Consider the following 22,953-nt stretch of genomic DNA (forward strand, 5'->3'; position numbering starts at 1 on the left):
CCTGATTACAGAAATTTCAGGGGGAGGGGGCACTTTTTCTAAAAGAGGCGGAATTGCAAATATTAATTAAAATAATGGACCAGATCCTGCTAGCCATAGCTGCCAAGTACCCCGTTTTCTCCAGGAAAACCCCGAATTTTCCCGGTGGCCCCCCGTATCACTTCGTCTCCTGTTTTTCTCCGTTATTTTCTCCTGCCGGCAGCCTTTTTCCCCCCCGATTTGCCCTTCTATGGGCACAAAAAATGGCCGCCGCCGGCTTCAAAAGTCACATCTACGCATGTCCGGAAGTGCATAGACGCGAATTCCGGTGTCGGCGGTGGCCATTTTGGTGCCCATAGATGGGCGGAGCGACACCGGAAGTTGCGTCGACGCACTTCCTGACATGCGTACAAGCGACTTTCGAAGCCGGCGGCGGCCACTTTTGGTGCCCATAGAAGGGCAAAGCGACACCAGAAGTTACGTCGGCACAACTTCCGGTGTCACACGGCTGCCAGTCCCGGATTCTGCAGTCCGGGACTTGGAAGGTAAGCTGCTAGCAGAATTCTACACAGGGACACACAAACCCAAAATATTAGTACACATGGGGAGTGGGGGGGTCATTCTATCTGCCAAGCTAAAATGCTTGAGCTGATGGAGTAATTGCCATAGCGCTACACTGAATGTCCCCCGGTGCCCTAAAGAATTTCCTTGCTTGAGAAAGTTCAGATTTCCAACGGCTATAAAAAGAAGGATAATAACTGTTTTCTCTCCTGGTTACAGTCCATGGTGCTGCTTCTCCACAGCCAGCGGCAGTACATTTTCGAGTTCGATAAGAACGACCGCTTGTCGTCGGTGACCATGCCCAACGTAGCCCGGCAGACCTTTGAAACGATCCGCTCCATTGGCTACTACCGGAACATTTACAGGCCCCCCGAGGGAAACGCCTCAGTCGTTCAGGACTTCAACGAGGAGCGGCAGCTTCTCCACACCTATCATCTGGGGACGGGGAGGCGGGTCATCTACAAGTACGGCAAGCTGTCCAAGCTGGCCGAAATGCTCTATGACACCACCAAGATCAGCTTCACTTACGACGAAACCGCCGGCATGCTGAAGACCATAAACCTGCAAAACGAAGGGTTCACCTGCACCATCCGGTACCGGCAGATCGGGCCGCTCATCGACCGGCAGATCTTCCGCTTCACAGAGGAAGGCATGGTGAACGCCCGCTTCGATTACAACTACGACAACAGCTTCCGGGTGACTAGCATGCAAGCGGTGATCAACGAGACACCATTGCCCATCGACCTCTACCGGTACGATGATGTGTCGGGCAAGACGGAGCAGTTCGGCAAGTTCGGGGTCATCTACTACGACATCAACCAGATCATCACCACCGCCGTCATGACTCACACGAAACACTTTGACGCTTACGGCAGGATGAAGGAAGTGCAGTACGAGATATTCAGGTCCCTTATGTACTGGATGACGGTGCAGTACGACAACATGGGGAGGGTGGTGAAGAAGGAGCTGAAGGTTGGCCCGTACGCAAACACGACAAGGTATTCTTACGAGTACGATGCTGACGGGCAGCTGCAGACCGTGTCGATCAACGAGAAACCGCTCTGGCGGTACAGCTACGACCTGAACGGGAATCTCCATTTGCTGAGCCCTGGCAACAGCGCCCGCCTCACGCCTCTAAGGTACGACCTTAGGGATAGGATCACGAGGCTGGGGGACGTGCAGTATAAGATGGACGAAGATGGCTTCTTGAAGCAAAGAGGGAACGATGTTTTTGAGTACAACTCCGCGGGGCTTCTCATCAAGGCGTACAACAAAGCCAGCGGCTGGAGCGTGAAGTACCGCTATGACGGACTTGGGAGGAGGGTCTCCAGCAAAACGGCCCACGGCCACCACCTGCAGTTTTTCTACGCGGATCTCACCAACCCCACCAAAGTCACCCACCTGTACAACCACTCCAGCTCTGAGATAACGTCCCTCTATTACGACCTGCAGGGCCACCTCTTTGCCATGGAGCTCAGCAGCGGGGACGAGTTCTACATTGCTTGCGACAACATCGGGACTCCTCTGGCCGTCTTCAGCGGGACAGGCCTCATGATCAAGCAGATCCTGTACACGGCTTATGGGGAGATCTACATCGACACCAACCCAAACTTCCAGATCATCATTGGCTACCATGGAGGCCTCTACGATCCCCTCACCAAACTGATACACATGGGGAAGAGAGACTATGATGTGCTCGCCGGCCGGTGGACCAGCCCAGACCACGACATTTGGAAACGTCTCAGCAGCAGCAATATAATGCCTTTCAGTCTCTACATGTTCAAGAATAACAATCCTATCAGTAACTCTCAGGATATCAAGTGCTACATGACAGGTAAAGGTCATTTTTGGCCAGCCCAGCTGGCCTCGAGTCCACCAGACAGCTCAGTTGCACCGTATTTGTCTATGTGTCTCTTTAAAACAATGCCAGTTTTAAAATCTGCACCCAGGTATTTTCAGTTTCTCTCGAATTATTATTTTTCATTCATTGGGAAGAGCAGCTAATATATGGTTCTATAATTTGGAGTTAAAAGCTGAATCTCTCACCGTACTTGTTTTGTTTCAACTGCTGCATGGCAGCCAGTTAGAAAGGAAGCAATGTTTCTTTAGATTGCTAAGGAAGAGTAACTAAAGCAAATTAATAATAACAACAACAACAACAACAACAATAAAAATTTTATTATTTATATGCTGCCCATCTGACCGGGTTGCCCCAGGCGCTTTGGGGGGCTCCCAACAAAATATTAAAAACACAGTAAAATATTGAACATTAAAAACTTCCGTATAATGAGGTACATTGATTCATGCAAACGTTTTTATTCTCTCTGGTCAGTTAGGTAGGTGGAAACCTTTGATTTAAACACTCAGCAAACTTGTGTAAACTGGTTTATAGCAGAAAACACTATAAAGGACTACAGATCTCTGTCACACCCAAAAACATTCAAGGTGTAAGGACTGAGGATGGAAGGGGAATCAAAGGTGTAGCACTAAGTTTAGTACATGCATATCTCCTCTCCCGTGCCCCCTAAACCTGATCTGGGGCTTCTCCCAGTTCTCCAGAGCCGATTTAGGGGGTGCACAGGGCACACAGAGGGAGGAGATGGGGGAAGTCCCATTGCACAAGCAGACCTCATTTCCAAAAACGAAATAGACCTGACTTAGGTGAGCTGGAAGTGGACAGATGCTGGACAAGATGCCTGTTCATCATAAACAACTTAATAATTTTATTAAAAATTGGCCAGTGTAGCTCAGAATCATCTCTACTTGACTGCAGCTCTCTCAAGTTTCAGGCAGGGGTCTGACAGAGGTTGGCTTGGGAACAGTCCTACTCATGGCATAAGGGAAATGCCCACAAGGCCCACTGGAACAAGATTATGAGTCCTCATCTCCCTCCAAGGGGGCACACGGATGATGAAGGCAGGGTCCGTGTTCAAGTAGGGAGAGGTGGTCCTTCCTTGAAGTGTTGGGGTCCTGAACCACATACAGCTTTATCGTTCAAAACAAGCACCTCGATGCGAGCCCGGAAGCTCATTGGAGGCCAGTGCAGTTGTTCCCAAACTGGTGTTATATGTTCAGGCCGTATTGTGTTGTTCGACAATCTGCCTGCCAATTTTTGCAGTTACTGAGCCATCTTCAAGGGCAGCCCCCGCATATAACTCGCTGCAGTAATCTAACCTAGAGGTTGCCGGAGTGGACAGAATAGACACTAGACTTTCTTTGGCTCGGTTGTATCAAAAACCCTCTCCAGTAGTTTAAGTGCAAAAAAGGGTCCCTCTCCCCCTTTTTAGTCCTTCACATGGAAGGGGCTGGATCTGGTCTTGAAGGCCAGTTTGGCAAGTGGCCAGGGGTCAATTGACCCTTGCTTGTCCACACAGGTATTGCAAAGGATTTTGCAAGGGACTCCTCACGCCCTCACAATCAGCCGATTGTCGGGTTTCGCGAAGCCCCGTTGCAAAGCTCTCCGTTTTGCAAGGGGCTCAGCCAGACCCGATAATCCCCTTCCTGCAGATTAAAGGATGATTAATGTTCTCCTAATTTCCTATCAGTTGCACAGAGGTATCCTTGTGTGCATCAGCTGGCAGCCCAAATTCAAAATTGCATCTAAATAAACTGCATTAAGGAGGCTCGCTCCAGGAGAGCAGCGGCTGAATCCTTTCTAATCATGACCTTTTTATCAAGCCTTTTAAAAATAACAATGCGATTAAGCGTTAATTCAGCCATGAGAAGCGCTACTTAAGGGATGGAGGAAAAACGAGTATCATGTGCCTTAAATATAGGCCAGAGCAGAGAGACGGCAGCCTTTGACCAAACTCCCACCAGAGTCGCTGCGGAATTAAATTTGGGGCAAGTAATTTGCGGGTGGGAGCAAGTGTGCATGGGGGGGGGAATAGCATAGCCTGGACAGAAACAACATCCATTCAGTGGATTTGTAACTGGCTGACTGACTCCAGAGAAGTGGAAACGGAGCAATGGATTCAAGCTACAAGAAAGAAGATTCCACCTAAACAATAGGAAGAACTTCCTGACAGTAAGAGCTGTTCAACAGTGGAACTTGCTGCCAAGGAGTGTGGTGGACTTGAAGCAAGGAAATGGCCTGTTCTGTCATAGAATTGTAGAACTGGAAGGGACCCACGAGGGTTTTCTAGTCCAGCCCCCTGCAATGCAGGAATCTTTTTTCCCAGTGTGAGGCTCAAACCGACAACCCTGAGATTAAGAGAACTCTAATGACCAGGGTTTGGGGTGGGTTTTTTGTTTTGCATTTTTACTATATGTTATGATTTTATTTCTAATATGAATATTGAGGCCCACGGTAGCTCAGTGTGACCGGTATACGCAAATGTCTGGCTCATCTAAGCCTTCTCGGAACCTTTATTTTCAATAACGATGGCACTCACAGGTGGAGAATGCTTTTGTTTTTATAAATCTCTGTTATTTGCATAGGGAATTTTTGCACAAGTTCATACTTTATTCTTTTGGAGCTGCGCTGAATCTTTGTACTTTTGTCCTTCCAGGCTGTGACGCTTTATGGTTGACATTTTGTATTCTTTGCTTTCTTTCTTTTTTACATTTGCGCTTCTTAACAAAATCAATAATAAAATAGTTAAGGAAACAACATCCAAAAATGCATTACAAGACAAAATTGCTTGCAACAAACATGTATTAGACTAAATTGCATACAATCATGGAATGCTAAGAGAAATTCACACTTAGATGGTGAATTTTCATGAGGACCCCTTAAAAATAATAATTGCAAATTGTTGTAGAAATATGAACTGAATATAAGATTGGAAATTTGAGAAACTGGGTGAAACCACAATTTATAGATTCTCCCATCCCTAAAGTTGAGGGGATTGGGGGGGGGGGTCCGAAATGAAGACTGTGATTCAAAACACACTTATTGTTGTTGTTGTTTAGTCATTTAGTCATGTCCAACTCTTCGTGACCCCATGGACCATAGCACGCCAGGCACTCCTGTCTTGCACTGCCTTCCGCAGTTTGGTCAAACTCATGTTCGTAGCTTCGAGAACACTGTCCAACCATCTCTTATAGTGGATAAGATTTGATTGATTGCAGGGGAACTTCTGATTAAACCTATGTTGGGATTCTGCTGTGAGCATTGTAAAAGATCACTTAAAGGAGACCAGGCAAAGGTTATCTAGGATTAATTGGTGTTTATGTTCATAGCCCCCCTATAGTGGAGAAGGAATGCTTTTGTGACTGGCTTGTGTGAAGGGAGCAGCTTGAGATGCCATTTCTATTACCCCTGCTTCCAACAGCCATGTTCTTTACTCTGCCCCCAAAATGAATTCATTCTGACATATAGGGAACCAAATTGAGTGGAAGCCAAAATGTACCCAGTGTCATATGAAATGCACTGTTTTTACTTAACAGATAAATAAATGCTGCTTCTTTTCAAAAAATTGATATGGGCAGACCCTAAATTCTATTGGGGTTCCATTGATTTTAATGATAGGACTAAGCTTCTGCATTGTGATGGCTGGATGTTGCCCTGGCTGTCTTTTTCTCTTTTGAGCATTTGGACATCTTTAAAAAAAAGTCTCCTCCTGACCTCTATCCCTTCCGATAAATGACACTGGCTTATTCCTAGTGGCTTATTCCTAGTGGCGCTGTGGGCTTGCCGATCAGAAGGTCGGCGGTTTGAATCCCCACGACGGAGTGAGCTCCCATTGCTCGGTCCCTGCTCCTGCCAACCTAGCAGTTCGAAAACACATCAAAGTGCAAGTAGATAAATAGGTACCGTGACAGCGGGAAGGTAAACAACATTTCTGTGCACTGCTCTGGTTGGCCAGAAGCGGCTTTGTCACGCCGGCTCCCTTGGCCAATAACGCGAGATGAGCGCACCAACCCCAGAGTTGGTCACGACTGGACCTAATGGTCAAGGGTCCCTTTACCTTTATAATAGCCTGAGATCTCTACTGCTCAGAAGCAGGGTTGATTTCTGCCTAACTTAGAAAGATCACACCGCAAAGCTTTTAAGAAACTACTGCTATTAAGTTGTTGCTGCTGCTATTAATATAGAGAGTGAATGGCTTTTGAGAGCAGAGTGCTTTAATTTTAATGGTAAATAAATAGTAAAAAAGCAACATTGCCTCTTCTCTGTCAGATTTTCAAAGGCACAGAAGGAAGGCTTTTTCCATGGCCAGCAAAGGATCTTCCCTCCGCTGAATCTTTAGCAGATAACACAGACTTCTGAGAATAAAGCAAGGAGAAGCAAGCCAGCAGGATGCTTGCATGGTGTTTATTTGTTTTCCATTTGGCCAACTCATGTAATCAAAAATCTGGAGAAAGTCAAGTTGCCATGTGGCCACTTTGTTGTTGTTGTTGTTGTTGTTTAGTCGTTTAGTCGTGTCCGACTCTTCGTGACCCCATGGACCAGAGTACGCCAGGCACTCCTGTCTTCCACTGCCTCCCGCAGTTTGGTCAAACTCATGTTCGTAGCTTCGAGAACACTGTCCAACCATCTCGTCCTCTGTCGTCCCCTTCTCCTAGTGCCCTCAATCTTTCCCAACATCAGGGTCTTTTCCAAGGATTCTTCTCTTCTCATGAGGTGGCCAAAGTATTGGAGCCTCAGCTTCATGATCTGTCCTTCCAGTGAGCACTCAGGGCCCATTTCCTTAAGAATGGATAGGTTTGATCTTCTTGCAGTCCATGGGACTCTCAAGAGTCTCCTCCAGCACCATAATTCAAAAGCATCAATTCTTCGGCGATCAGCCTTCTTTATGGTCCAGCTCTCACTTCCATACATCACTACTGGGATGTGGCCACTATAGACATCTTAGGAAATGTGCAGATTCAGATTTACACCTCATTCATTGCATGAGGAAATATAGCCAATTCCTTACTATTCCAATACTTTGGGTGGAAGGTCTTTCCATGTTACCGGACTTTCTTTTCCAGGTGCCTATGGGCAATAAAGTATAATGAACAAACTAACCCTTTGGTTTCTCGTTTATCGCATCCCAGATGTCAACAGCTGGCTGCTCACATTTGGGTTTCAACTGCACAACGTCATCCCTGGATATCCTAAGCCAGACGTGGATGCTGTAGAGCCGTCCTATGAACTCATCCACACCCAACTGAAGACTCAAGAATGGGACAATAGCAAGGTAATTTACCTCACTGTTCACACGTCACATTAAGCCATAGTTTAATTTTCAAAAGACCCAGGGTTGCTCCTCCGAGACTCCCGGCTGAGCCATGCGTTGAGTTACAAACCACAAGCCTTGGTTTTTTCATGATGCTTGGACCAGGGTCATAGACTTGTTTCCCAAAAGCAACCCAGGAGAAGTAAGCCAAGATTAAGCCTTGGTTGTTTTGTTTGGAAAGAAGGCAACCCCAAGTCTTAACATGACAAGCTAAAGCTTCTCCGTTGTTACAGGTGTGAAGGGGGGATTTCTGAGCATAATCTACCAGCAATCTACTCATTCACGTTACACTATCATAGAATCATAGATTTGGAAGAGACCACAAGGGCCATCCAGTCCAACCACCTGCCAAGCAGTAAACATTAACTATGGTTTAATGGGATGTGTGAAGCAGGCCACTGTCTGTTTCTAGAAAGTCCTCTATTGGAGTCATTAAATAATTCCACAAACTACCCTCCTGTTCAGGGACGCGGGTGGCACTGTGGGTTAAACCACAGAGCCTAGGGCTTGCCGATCAGAAGGTCGGCGGTTCGAATCCCCGCAACGGGGTGAGCTCCTGTTGCTCAGTCCCAGCTCCTGCCAACCTAGCAGTTCGAAAGCATGTCAAAGTGCAAGTAGATAAATAGGTACCGCTACAGTGGGAAGGTAAACGGCGTTTCCATGTGCTGCTCTGGTTCGGCAGAAGCGGCCTTGTCATGCTGGCCACATTCCTGGAAGCTGTATGCCGGCTCCCTCGGCCAATAACACGAGATGAGCGCCGCAACCCTAGAGTCAGTCACGACTGGTCAGGGGTCCCTTTACCTTTACCCTCCCGTTCAGTGGGGTAAATAGCCAGTGGACCACTTCTCCAGATCTAAACATAACTGCTTCCAGGTGCACAGAACCTTATTCATATTTATGCATTTACAACATTTTATATACCACCTGATAGCCAAGGTTCCCTGGACAGTTTACAGTAAAAAAAAAATTAGGAACGTAAAGAAGAAAAATGCAAACCAAACAACAGTAGTGCAAATAATGTTTAAAGCACCAACAGATTTTAAGATTGAAAAGCCTGGGAGGCTAAAATGATCCTCACCCAGGACTAAAAGGACCATAATTGGATGCAAAATGTTGAGAGGTGACAGGTAAGCCACTCTGGGGAGGGCATTCGACAAATGGGCACCACCACTAAAAAGACTTTGTCTCTAGTCGCTACCCCCTGTACCTCATTTGCAAATGGTTATGGGTACAATAATAGCGCATTTGTGATTTATACCAAACCACACATCCAGTGTTACTGCATCGGAGGGGTGCGCTTGCACAACAGAAGCAGGACGAAAACAGAGTACTGGTGGTGTCAAAAGTTACAAGGTTTCAGCAGGAAGTTACGAGACGCACACTGGTTGGAAACGGGGTCCACACCTACCCGTAAACCTTTGCCGCCGCAAACAGTATTGAAAGTGGGGTCGCGAATAGCCACCCTGAATATCGCCATGAACACAGACCATCATGAATGCACAATGTCTGGTTGATTTGGGTATATATGGAAGGAGGAAATCGTTCAAGTAAGCAGGCCCCTAGCGTTTCAACCTCTTGCGCTTAACTCCTGGCCGTAGCAATGATCAATTTTGCGCCATAAAGACTGAGCAGTGCTCTATCCTTAAAAGAGCGGTGTGCAACTGTTGTGGCTGTGCCTTCCAGCCCCCCACACCCAGGGGACGCACCCTCCCTGTGTCATTACAGTAGGATCTGTGTGAGGGCTTTTTACAGCATCCAGGGCTCCTTTTGCATCTAGAAGTGCTATTAATCGTTGCTTCCGGTGCACAAAATTATGTTCATTTAGCACAGGCATGCCTCGGCCTAAATCACTATCAAAAGCTACACCATCTCAAAAATCCAGAAACTTCAATTAGCTCCTAGGCCTTTTGATTAGGAAATGAATACTTCTTTTCTGCTACCGTCTCTGGAACTTGTTCTTGACCATGGCAAGCTATTTCTCGAACATGTCCACTGTCTCACGTGAAATGCAGGCTCTCTTGGTGAAGGAGGGAATTGAACATGTAACCACAATTCCCTACACTGTGAACCATGATATGACTGTAGCTCGCCTCCCAGGAGGAGCGACATGGCATTTCCTTCCTTCCGTATCCAGGGCCGGCCCTACGGCAAGGCTGGGTGGCACAGAGTGCCAGGGCGCCAGGCCACCAGGGGGCGGCGGGCGCTGGGGAACGGGGCGGGGGCGCCGGAGGGATCTTCGCACCACAGCGCCAGGGCGGCAGATATGCTTAAGACGGCCCTGTCCGTATCTACTCCACAGGGTTTGGGCTGAAATTGGTTCCATTCTGCAAAAGGGATTGCGGAAGCCAGAATGGCTTCCGCAGTTTGCTCCACAGTTAGATTGGTTGGCATTTTGGCTCGCCCCCGACGCGTGGAGAAAGTTGGTTCTTTTGCCCTCACATTCAAAACATATTGGGGGGGGGAGTGGTGGTTTAACTTACCCTTCACCAGATCAAAGATCTGCCCTCGTGAGATGTGGCGGCCACATTTAATAGTCACTTTTGGCCAATCTGCACACATGCTGCTAATGTCCTGGCAGATGCTCCTTTTGTACCAAGCAAAACCGTTGCTTTCCCCCTTCTTATTCTTCTTTGGCGATCACTCGTAGCCGAGTAAGATTGTCTTCCATAAACACGGTTTTAACAATGGGTCCGTAAGTGACTGTGGAGCATAGCTGCCAAGTCTCCCGTTTTCCCCGGGAAAACCCCTTTTTTTACTTACCTTTTCCCGGTGGTCCCCCGTATCACTTCGTCTCCCGTTTTTCTCCGTTATTTTCTCCTGCCGGCGGACATTTTTTTTCTTTCCGATTTGCCCTTCTATGGGCACCAAAAATGGCCGCCGCCAGCTTCAAAAGTCGCATCTACGCATGTCCGGAAGTGCATAGACATGACTTCCGGTGTTGGCGGCGGCCATTTTGGTGCTCATAGATGGGCGGAGCGGCACCGGAAGTTGTGTCGGCGCACTTCCTGACATGCGTACAAGCGACTTTCGAAGCCGGCGGCGGCCATTTTGGGTGCCCATACAAGGGCAAAGCGACACCGGAAGTTACGTCGACGCAACCTCCGGTGTCAAATGGCTGCCGGTCCCGGATTCTGCAGTCCGGAAACTTGAAAGGTAAGCTGTGGAGGCCAATTCTGGATCCACACGTCCTTCCACAGTGGGGACATTAGTTTCCTGGCAGGAGTTGATCACGGTGTGGACTCCACCTCAGCATCCCCAGGGTTTCCCTCAGTGCTCTTATCCACTGATGCACACAAGTTCTCTCCTTTCCATCTGTGATACTTCTGGCGGGTTTTTTTGTACCATTTCTCTCTACCTGAACAGTTTGCTGAAAGCTTCCACATTATCAGAGGCCTGCTAGCTCTATTCAAGTTGCATTTTTCTACCGCTCATCTTCGCTAATTCAGTGGCAAAGGGGTGGGGAATACATAGTAGTAGAAGATGAAACGGAACAGAGAGCAATTTTCAAAGGCAGAGTACTCTGTCTCTTTGAACTCTGCACAATCTGTTTGTGCCCCTTCCTTTTTATTTCCACAGCCACACAGCCCAAGAGTTGTTTTTCTCCCGCAGAAGAAAACGCTCTTCCCAAATGCATTACTATATTATTAAAAGGGTGTATTCAAGGTCGTTAGATATTAAAATTAAGCAGCTTTTCAAAGGCACAGGGCTTGTTTTGAGATAACAGGGAAGTTGTTGTTGTTTTTTTTCTTTTTTAAAAATTATGATCACAGCGAGGTTCCTGATAACGTTGTGCAGCGCAACCCAGAAGCTTTTGCCAACGAATCTGGGAGCAGTACAGGAGAGTCACACTCTCAAGTCTTGGAGAAAACGTGATTTCTTCATTTGTACCTAAACCAGCCATGAAATGGGAGGTCCTATTCGCAGTTGCTTTTATTTTCAATTTCCGAGGCACAAAAAGCAATAATAGTGTTATGAGTTTGGGGGACAGGTAGGCTTCATGCCTGGGCCCCCTTCTCATTCCTGGATCCAGCCCAGATTCAATTCTTAGAATAGCCAGGCTAGCTTTCCTGGTGAGATGATGCCCTAATTATGGGTCGTTAAGGTAACAAAGGAAGTAGCTCAGTGCCAGCGCACAAGTGGGTGGGCCTCCCTCCCTCAACTTGCTAGTAGTTGGAGAGACAAAAGGCAGAGTGGAGAGTTGAGTTATGTGAGCTGGAAGTAAAACAGCGGGCTGGGGATCCAGCCATGCCTTATTTCTGCTTGAAGGCAAGGCTGCCCTGGACAGCGTAGGGAAGTACAGTGGTGCCTCGCTAGACGAAATTAACTCGTTCCACGGGTCTTTTCTTATAGTGAAAAATTCGTCTAGCGAATCCCATAGGAATGCACTGAATTTTTTTTTGAATTTTTTTTTGCCCATAGGAACGCATTAATTGAATTTCAATGCATTCCTATGGGAAACCGCGATTCGCTAGACGAATTTTTCGTAAAACGGAAATTTCGTTAAGCAGGGCATTTGTTAAGTGAGGCACCACTGTATAGGGGAGTTTTTAATGCTTTATGTGTTATTATAAAAGCTGCCCAGAGCTGTTTATCATCATCATCATTATTCTTATTATTATTATTCTTCTTATTATTATTATTATCAGTGTGATACCATTGGGACTGAGAGTGTGGATAGGTACGCCCCCTCTCAAAATACTGTATTTTTATTGGTGAAATTTTGGCAGTAAGTTGGAGACAAACCAAAGGAAGTAACTCAATGCATTTTTTTAAAAAAATCATTTTAGCACTGAATCTACTGAATATTGTGGGGACGGGGTTACTACCTTTCAGAAGCTGCTTTGAGCATTTTTTCTTAAGTGAAAAAATTAAAAAAAATAGCATGTGGGATTCAGTGCCACAAGATGGGGCAACGGCTCTTAGCATGGAAGGTGTTGCGCAATTCGCGACAGATAATTGGGGCAATCTTTCTGAGTCATGAGAGTAAAAAATGGGGCCTTGCCTTTCAAAGACAATATTTCCAGAACAATTAACGCAGCGGCTTACAGTGATGTGGGTGCAGCAGCCGCAGCCCTTTCAGAAAAAGATAAAGCAACCCAAAATGTGTTTGGCATATAGATTGCATGCAGGTATTTCTCCACCCTAGGGGCACTGTTATACAGTGGTTCCGCTCCTTCCTCCTGGGCCGTGTTCAGAAAGTGGTGGGGGGGTGAGTGTTCAGACCCCTGGGCTCTCACTTGTGGGGTGCCTCAGGGTTCTGTCCTCTCCCCCATGCTTTTTAACATCTACATGCAGCCGCTGGGAGAGATCACGAGGGGTTTGGGCTGGGTGTTCATTATATGCGGATGATACCTAGCTCTACCTCTCTTCAAATCAGAACCGGTGAAGGCAGTGAAGGTCCTGTGTGAGTGTCTGGAGGCGGTTGGAGGATGGATGGTGGCTAACAGACTGAGGTTGCATCTTGACGAAACTGAAGTACGGCCTGAAGGAGCGTCTCTACGCCCATAGTTCTGCCCAGACACTGAGGTCCAGTACCAAGGGCCTTCTGATAGTTCCCTCACTGTGAGAAGTGAGGTTACAGGTGCTGTGACGTGGGGGAACCAAGCAGAGGGCCTTCTCAGTAGTGGCGCCCGCCCTGTAGAATACCCTCCCACCAGGTGTCAATGGAAAAAACAACTACCAGACTTTTAGGAGACATCTGAAGGCAGCCCTGTTTAGGGAAGCTGATTGCCGTATATTCCGGCATAGAAAGCAGCTGGGCGTATAAGATGACCCCAAATTTTCGAGTTAAAATCTAGAATTTGGGATATACTCTATATTTTAACTCGAAAATGTCTGCAGCGATTTCTGGTGCCTCACTGCCCATATTCAAAATGTCCGCAGCGCCAGAAGTTGCTTCTGAGCATGTGCGGACATGCAGACATGCTCAGAAGCGATTTCTGGCGCTGCTTGGCGAGTCCCCGTGCTGCTTGGCGAGTCCCCGGTTTAGCGCAGCACGCAGGGGAGTTGCCGAGCGGGCAGTACCTGGCGTATAAGACGACCCCCAAATTTTGAGACGATTTTCTGAGGTTAAAAAGTCGTCTTATGCACCGGAATATACGGTATTTATTATTATCATTCTGTAGCAAAAACTGGGGAAAGTCAGGAGGTCTATTAACAAGTGTTGCAGCTAATTCACGAAACTCTGTGCCATAAGGCTAAATGTGTTCATCTTTAAGGCACAGTAAGCTGCTGCTGCTGTTTACTCAACCTACACCCATTGCTAACACGAGCCCCTCTCTTCCCTCTCTTTTTCTCTCTGCTGCTTGCTCAGTCGATCCTGGGAGTGCAGTGCGAAGTGCAGAAGCAGCTGAAGGCTTTCGTCACCCTGGAGCGCTTTGAGCAGATCTACAGCTCCAGCCTCGCCGGCTGCCACGAAACCAAGGAGAACCACAACTTTGCCTCGGGGGGCTCCGTCATCGGCAAAGGGGTCAAGTTCGCCATGAAAGACGGCAGGGTGGCCACCGATATCATCAGCACGGCCAACGAAGACGGGCGGAGGGTTGCGGCCATACTCAACAACGCCCACTACCTAGAGGACTTGCACTTCACCATCGAGGGTGTGGACACCCACTACTTTGTCAAGCAAGGGCCGTCGGATGGAGACTTGTCCATCCTGGGCCTCAGCGGCGGCAGGAGGACCCTGGAGAACGGCGTCAATGTCACTGTCTCCCAAATCAACACGGTGCTCAACGGAAGGACTAGACGTTATACGGACATCCAGCTCCAGTACGGAGCACTGTGCCTGAACGCCCGGTACGGGACGACCGTGGACGAGGAAAAGACCCGCGTGCTGGAGCTGGCCAGGCAGCGAGCTGTGGCCCAAGCCTGGGCGCAGGAGCAGCAGAGACTGCGGGACGGGGAGGAGGGGACACGCTCCTGGACAGAAGGGGAGAAGCAGCAGTTGCTGAGCACAGGGAGGGTTCAGGGCTACGACGGCTACTTTGTGATCTCGGTGGAGCAGTACCCCGAACTCTCGGACAGCGCCAACAACATTCATTTCATGAGACAGAGCGAGATGGGCAGGAGGTGACAGGGAGGGTCGGCGCATTGACTTCTTGCCAAAGACAGCTACTCTTTTGTGGCCGCATACCAGACTGTGTTGTACTCAATCCTCTTTTTTTTTTAAAAAAAGAAACGGTGATTAAAAAGGTTGGGGTGGAATGATAATACAGTTGCACTGTAACTCATGCAACATCCTATTGTTTTATTTTTCTCTCTCTCTAAAAAAAAATTGGCCTTCTCACCCATTACTATTATCATTTCCCTCCATGCACACATGCACACACACACATGGACCAGAAGGTATATTTCACCTTTGTGTGAGCACGGTGGAAATCCTGTGTCCTTTTCGTCCATCCTTCTCCCCTTCCCCTTTGTGCAACGTTCTGAAAAATCGGGGGGATTTTCCATGCAAAACCCGTTAGGTTTCTTTGTAGCGGCGAGAAAAGGGTCTCTGATCAAGTTCGGCGCAAGCCCTGTTTGGGTTGATAAAGAAGAAAAGGCAAAAGAAGAAGAGGGAGAATGCGAGCTCTCAGCATATTGTGCTGCACACAGCAAAGTGAAGAAGAAGAAGCAGCCGGAGACTGTTCTGAATCCTCTCTACGTGATAAATGTGCGCCTCCAGATGAGAACTTGCAGGTCATTTTCACACTCGTTTCTGGGCCATCCTGCAGCTCAGAAGTAGCCGGGCAAGGCGAAACAGCTGCGTCTTATAGACTTGCGAGATGAGTCTTTTCCCTTCCCGAGACGGAATAATCTTTTTTTATTTTTTTTAAACGAGTCTTTTTTACTACGATAGGCTATTTTGTTCACCGGTTTGGTTTGGGTTTTTTTGTGTGAGTGCGACAAGAGTACGTATCGCTGCAAATCTTCCTCGCTTCTTTTTGTTTGTTTGTTTTTCTATTAGTTTGAAACCCCATTTCAGACTGGGGGTGGGGGGGGTATGGTCCCAGGGTGCGGGGGTTGGGAGAGATTGACGCTCTACTAGAATAAATTTTCTTGCACATGCTGTCGAATGGGGAAAAAAGCACCTATGATGTATATTTGTCAAATGGCAAAAACCTTCCTTAAATATATAGTATTTCTGTACACCAGATTGAGTGTCTTAACCGTTATCTTTTGAGGACTGCACAGAGGCAGCAACCGGCCAACAGCAGAATCGCCATTAATGGTGGGACGTTCTTGGCGCCTCCAGGGGGCGAAAGACCAAACTAGATGTGGATGTGAGAGGCTGTGTGAGTGTGTGGAGAATCTCTCAATGGCTTTGGTTGTTAATTCAGTGTTGCTGTGGGGACGGGGGGGGGGGAAATCGGGTGTGATTAGAGCGACAGCAACAGGGAAAGGGGTGCTTTCTCCGAGTGCCATTTTCCCAATCAGAATCCCACTCCCTTGCTGCTTTTCCCCCCTCAGAAAAGAAAGGCATTCAGTCCATGTATCTTATCCCCTTCAAGTAGAAAAGTAGCTGGGGGCAGATGGAAGTATTTAGTGGGCATATGGTCTATGAGGAACACACACACACACACACACACCCCACACACACACACAGTTTTGGTCAAATTCTGGGCCTAACTGCACTTGAAAACACATTCTTGGCACTACAGTATAGGGAAACCCTTTTTTTTCTAACTGCAGTATGAGGAGGGTGGGGGATTTTCATTTTTATTTTACAAGATTTTGACAGGAGGGAAGGGTTAAACCTCCCCTCCCCACGCGCGTTGTGATGCAAATAAAAATTGCACAAACCTATTGTCCCCCACCTGTAATTAAATTAAGCCGGGGGGGGGGTTAACATGTTTGCAAGCAACACAATGTCACACATAGTTAGGATCCCGAAAGCCCACTGCAATTTTGTTGAAGTTAAAAAAAATAAAATCCATCAGGAGACATTGTACATGTCTACCAAGCTACGCCTGCTTTGCCCCTTCTACTGAGCCAGGCCTACCCCAAGACCGCCAACTCTGCACCTCTCTGGCTTGGGGAAAGTCTTAACTTGCCTCTGTGCAGCCTTTCCTTGGCAATGCCATGGATTCAGCCTAAGGAATTGAGCACGCAGAACGCATCTTCTACTACAGAGGTGTGTGGTGGTGCACATAGCTGCCAAGTCTCCCGTTTTCCCCGGGAAAACCCCTTTTTTACTTACCTTTTCCCGGTGGTCCCCCATATCACTCCGTCTCCCGTTTTTCTCCATTATTTTCTCCTGCCGGCGGACATTTTTTTTCTTTCCGATTTGCCCTTCTATGGCACCAAAAATGGCCGCCGCCAGCTTCAAAAGCCGCATGTACGCATGTCCGGAAGTGCATAGACGTCACTTCCGGTGTTGGCGATGGCCATTTTGGTGCTCATAGATGGGCGGAGCGACACCGGAAGTTGTGTCGGCGCACTTCCTGACATGCGTACAAGCGACTTTCGAAGCCGGCGGCGGCCATTTTGGGTGCCCATAGAAGAGCAAAGCGACACCAGAAGTTACGTCGACGCAACTTCCGGTGTCAAATGGCTGCCGGTCCCGGATTCTGCAGTCCGGAACTTGGAAGGTAAGGTGGTGCAGTCACCTGTCTAAATACCTCCAGTCTAGGAAAGTGAAACTGCCATTAATTCTCCATGCTAGAAACCAACATCCTCAGTTGTACTCTATGAAAACCCAGATTTTGCTATCACATAGTGTTGGGCAGTTTGCCTACTTCTTATTTCTTTGGTGTGATTTACTTTACTTCTGAGGATGCTTAAGCGGGAACAGAAATAATTAGGGTTGGGGTGGTAGGTAAGGACCTTGCAACTTGCCCCCTTGCCAAGGAAGAACCTGCCCCAGACCCTTTTACTAGCATCTCGGCATCATATTTTCATTTCGTTCTCACAGCTCATAAGAAATAGGGATGTGTCCATGGAAGGCACATGGCCTCACGAGCAGGTCAACATGTGCCTAGGAGTCTCTCCAAAGAAAACCAGGCTTCCAAACAAATATGGGCATTCCTCCACCCTTGTGAATTGACCACGAGTAAAATAGTCCCCAAACCTAGGGACGAAGCACTTGGGAGTTCGGAAGGAGGAAAGAGTCTCATGGCTCCATTCCCAAATGTTTACAATGCACAGGCCAGGCAGACTGGGGGGGTGTCCATGAGATGACTTTGCCCCTCTTGTTTTCATTTGGTGACGCACCCAACACAGTGAGCCCACACGGCCTCCCTGGTTGTGCAACTTTGCACGGCAGTGAAAACGCCACCAGATCTCAAAAGAGTATTTTATTGCTGAAGCTGCAACCTGGTGTGGGGAGGGCAGGGCGGCTTGCACCATTTAACAGGGTGCAAGCAAACATCTCTTTGCATGCCGTCACACCGATATGGTGTCCTGGAAGAAGGCGGGGCATAGTCTGGGGTAAGCTGACCCAAGGCTTCTTGGCACCTGCTAAACTAGGGCTGTAAGGTTCTAAAATTTCACTGCTCACCACCCTTGTCCTTCCTGGCCAACCAGCAAGCTTCCTGGCATGTGGTCCTTCCCTGCTTCTTTCCTGAGTGTCAGGAAGCCATAGAGTGAGAGAGTAAAAATAGTGATGGCTAGCCCAAAGGGGGTGGGGCACTGTCTTCTGCCTTCATGGGTTGCATCCATTCATAGCTGGTTGTTTCTCCTGCAATGCAGGAGAGAAGCAGAGGAGGACACTGGTCCATGCATGTATGCCTTGGAGAGTGTTCTGTATGGTTACAGGATGAGAGATAAACAGACTGCCATGGGTCTAGACTGCAGGTCCACCCCCTGCACCAGATCATGCCATTTTAGCATTGTGAGGAGGGCAGTAGAGGACCTCCAGGAGAAGCAGGGAGGAGACTGTAGGAAAAGGTCTGTCGTTTCAAGTCCTTGAAAAATTCAGAGCCACAGCACCAGGATGACTCCATCACTTATGGCCTTACCTGGACGTTTGGTGAGTTGTCTCACCTACAGCAGCTGAAAGCTACCCTACATGTAGTTTGGAACCTGGCAGACCATAACATTTATAGAACGTTCCCGAAGGAGCAAGATAAATTAATCCTTAACTCGCAGGAATCCTGTGCCATTGGCTTGACCTTGTTTACACCTCATCTTTTCAGCGAGGAGAAGGGCCATTGGTGGCATCTCAGATGTCAAGTCTTGACACGAAATAGGAGGCGCATATATCGATGGGCTCAAATTAGGCACTGGCCAATATCTGGAGGTGAGGCAGGCAGGATATGACCTTGAGCTCCTTGAGGGAAGGACAGGATAGAAAAGTAACCAAGGAATTAACTGAAAGTGGCAACTGTCGAGAGATAGGAGAGCTTTCTGTTCAATGCTATTTGCAGTTGCCATCATGGGCGTTGGACTTTAAAAGCTGCTGTGGGTTTCCTAGTGTTTCTGCTGCGACCTCTTCTCCTGAGGTGGGCTTGTCTCCCTGTGCAGGGAATCCGCTGGGCCACCGCCATTCAAACTCTTTGTGTATTATGTAGGTGTCTGGGTTGTGTTTGAGAGCGCAGTCTTAACGCCACTGTTTACTGAATTCATCCCACCCCAATGCTCCCTCTGCTTAAAGTCGTCTCTGAGTGACATTTGTCTGCCATTATCGATCTCACGGCGTAATCCTCAGTAAGCTTCCAAAGAACACCAGAGCTCCTTTTGAAAAGAAGACTAATATAACACACCCAAAGGATTATTTCTTGACGGTTGCCACCGCAAGGGCCTGCGCATCCACAGGCATTTTGATGAACCCACTAACTGATCTGATATAAAAGCAAACAAGTACTTGTACCTAACAGCTCTCCTTATGTTTGGTTGGGAGTTCCTCGCGGCCGCAATTGGATCTTTCTACAAAACGTTTTCATAGAATCATAGAATCGTAGAGCTGGAAGAGACCACAAGGGCCATCCAGTCCAACCCCCTGCCGAGCAGGAAACACCATCAAAGCATTCTTGACATATGGCTGCCAAGCCTTTGCTTAAAGACCTCCAAAGAAGGAGACTCCACCACACTCCTTGGTAGCAAATTCCACTGCCGAACAGCTCTTACTGTCAGGAAGTTCTTCCTAATGTTTAGGAAGTTTTAACTGCTTCAGTTTTGGAGACCAAATTCCTTCACCATTCCTTTCCAGAATTTCTGGCTCCCAAGTTAACAAAACCAATTAGGGTTAGGAGATCCGTACACACACTTGCTAATCAAGAGTTGTACCACGCAAGATAGAAGAGATGTATCGGAGGGTGCTTAACCTCTGGAATATATCGGGAAATAATTCTAAGTGACTGCAGATGTTTTTAGAGAGAATGCATTGCTGAATGCAAGCAAACTGAGGGGGAGGGGCTTCAAAAAACTTCACCACACCTAAACCTTTCTTCTGCATGTGTACCTTCCCATCCTACATATCTGTGCACATCTCCACCACGCATGTTGCTGAGCAGTAAGAACGCACCACTAGGAAGTCGGGTCTCAGCTATGTTTTTTCAATAGCACGCACTTGGCACTTGATAGCATCCATTGATCCATTTGGGGGGACCTAAGGAGGACACTGGGTGTTATTCAAACACCAAAACAAGAAGTCAGGGAGCAACTTGTGCATACAGTGCGCTAAATTAGCACACATTATTTGTTTTCTATCGCACAGGTGGTATACGTGAATCAGATTTGTAAGACAAGAGCTAAGGGAGAAGGATGGGGAGGACAGAAAAGGTATTGAAAAGGGGAATCTGACTGCTAAAGGGAGTGTAGTGTGTGTGTATTATAAGAGAACCAGGATGCTTTGAGATCTTCTGCAGAAGACTTGAAATTTCATTAGAGCTCGCCTTTTCCTTACGCATGGGATCTGCCTTTCCTGATCATGTTCCATGTACAGAGTTGGAGCAGGTTTTTAAGAACGAATTTCTGGGGGGGGTTATGAGTGATCTTGCCACTGATGTCTTTCCTGCTCAAAAAGAGAGAGAACATGATGTGATTCTGGCCACAGGGCTCAGTCCAGAGAAAGTTAACAGCCCCAGAAGCCCCAGTGAAATCAGCGACATGGAAGGGCATGTTTAAATACTTGAGGACCATTCGTTTCAATGGGGCTGAGTTGCAGTTGCCTTTACCTAAACACCACCATAGAGTAAAGGCCACTCTTGGATGCAATGGTCTGTGTGCACTATGGCTCTACAGGCAAGAAGAGGAAAAAGAAGCTTTATTATAGGGCAATCCTATGTATGTCTACTCAGGAAGAAGCCCCACTGAGTCCAGTTAATCTTACTCCCAAATAGAGATTTTTGGGGGGGGAATTAGATTCAGATTGCATTTAAAGGCAAATTAGGCAATTGGCACTGTCCAAAACAATATCTGGACCAATAACTGAACTTTCCTTGGAATTTCACATTTCTCTGAATTTTGCAATGCAGTTCTCCAGTAAGGTATACAAAAAAAAAGCCGATCTTGCTGAAAGTCAAAGGCAAAAATACATTCTACTGGGGATTTCTTTGCAACAATGCAAAAATTCAGGACGTGTATACAAATGTACATATCAGGAGAGATTTGCACTAAAGTTTAAAAAGAACCGCAAGCTAATATGCAGGTGTGGAAAACTGAACTTACGATTGGTAAAAAGGCAGATTCTCCCATCTCTAGTCCCAAATAAATATGTTTAGGATTCCGGCTTCCCCCTGCTAAGGACTCTAGATGCCATCCTTATATCTCTCTCTTAAATATATTCATTGCTGGAGAAAAGTACAGTAAATATAACAGAGACTGTGTTCATTGTAATGGTATGTGGACTGACCCAGAATTTGCATTGAAACACAAGTCATTGTAAATGCGCCCCCAAGCCCCACCCCAAGCACTTTTGCCCATTTAACTTGTGTGCCTTCAGCTTCACGTGCGTGGCAAAACTTTTAACAAAACAAGAAAAAGGGGCAGGGGATCAGGGGGAAAGGACTTTGGCAATCCCACCGGCCTTCAAAGCCAATGGGTTTCGACTGTACACAATTTTGGCTTTAGGCGCAATCCCCCGTCTAAGTTGTGGGCTTACTGTATTTGCAAAATAACCCTGTAAACTCCTGAATGAACAAATGGGGGTGAGGGAGGCATAACCTTAGCTCTCCCCATACTTTTCCAGCAAGGAATTGGTTAAAGGTTAGGACCCTTATGGAAATAACCAAACATTTTCACCCCTAACCCCATGGTACACAAAGAAAAAATATGCTTTATATAACAGCAGAACTTCTGGACACAGCTACCAGTTTGAAAAAGAAGGACTTCCCCCCCCCCCCCTTTTAAATCAAAGCCACACTTGTAATCCCGAGCAGTGGAGGATTTTGTTCTCATTACTGTCTGTAATTTCCTGACGTCTGGAACTGATTTTTTTATTCCTTTTTTTTTAATAGAAATCTCTCTATCTCCACTTTGTGTTTCTAACACTGTATTCTTGACTGTGTAAATAAGACGAGCCTGTAAATACGTGCAGATGTAGATACCTTCTAGAAAACAAAAAATCAAAACAAAACAAAAAAAAAGTCTCAGAACAGAAGTGACCATGTGTAGCCTTCGGTGACAAATAAAAAGAATATTTTGTGTTTAAACAGAGTGGGCGAGTTTTTGATGGCTTGGAACAAACGTAAGTCTTGTTTCGGTCTCCTCTAAATCCAGGTGCAGGGTTTTACAAATAGGCCCTGGAAAGACCTCTCCTGACGGGGGGCCTACACGAGCCTGCCTCCAAGCACTCTGGAGATTTGCATAAATGGTACCCGGGAAGAACGGACCACTCTTTCATTCCATTTGCAAAGGGATGCTGAAAATGCCATTCGCTATATACCAAGAGAGGAGCAGACGGGGCTCGTCCACCTGGGAAGGGAGCCCATCTAGGAGAAGGAACACTCTCGTCCTAAAACTTTGCTGCCTTGCAGGTTCTCTTGCATATGCCCGTGCTGCCAAGGGCGGCCAGCCGTGCTCCCGAGGGGGGCGTGGCGCAGAGGGTGCCCTTCCAGGTGTGGGATAGCCACTCAGGTGCTCATCCTGCACACCCTGCAGCCAGGGGCGGAGCAAGCCACCCATGGGGGCGGAGCGAGCTGCTCACGGGGGCGGAGCAAGCTGCCCATGATGGACATTCGGTGCGCCACCCGCCCACGACTCCCAAGCCTCCCCCCAAGCTGTCAAAACGAAGGGGGAAGGGGGGAATGCTGCCGGCAAAGCGGTGCACCTCTCCCCCTTACCCCGATGGCTCGGGGTAGGCTTGGGAGTCGCGGGCGTCATGCCG

General features: G+C 47.5%; 1 protein-coding gene across 1 annotated transcript in view; it reads left to right on the plus strand.

Moving 5' to 3' along the window:
* Positions 1-15,672, plus strand: part of TENM4 (teneurin transmembrane protein 4) — a 1,459,233-nt gene extending 1,443,561 nt beyond the window's left edge. The window contains exons 33-35 of the mRNA XM_060274010.1: positions 760-2,374; positions 7,525-7,667; positions 14,020-15,672. Of these exons, the coding sequence (XP_060129993.1) occupies positions 760-2,374; positions 7,525-7,667; positions 14,020-14,778 (2,517 nt within the window). The 3' untranslated portion in view covers positions 14,779-15,672. The remainder of the gene's footprint in view (positions 1-759; positions 2,375-7,524; positions 7,668-14,019) is intronic.
* The last annotated feature ends 7,281 nt before the right edge of the window (positions 15,673-22,953 follow it).

Source organism: Zootoca vivipara, chromosome 4, assembly GCF_963506605.1.
Source record: "Zootoca vivipara chromosome 4, rZooViv1.1, whole genome shotgun sequence".
NCBI lineage: Eukaryota > Metazoa > Chordata > Lepidosauria > Squamata > Lacertidae > Zootoca > Zootoca vivipara.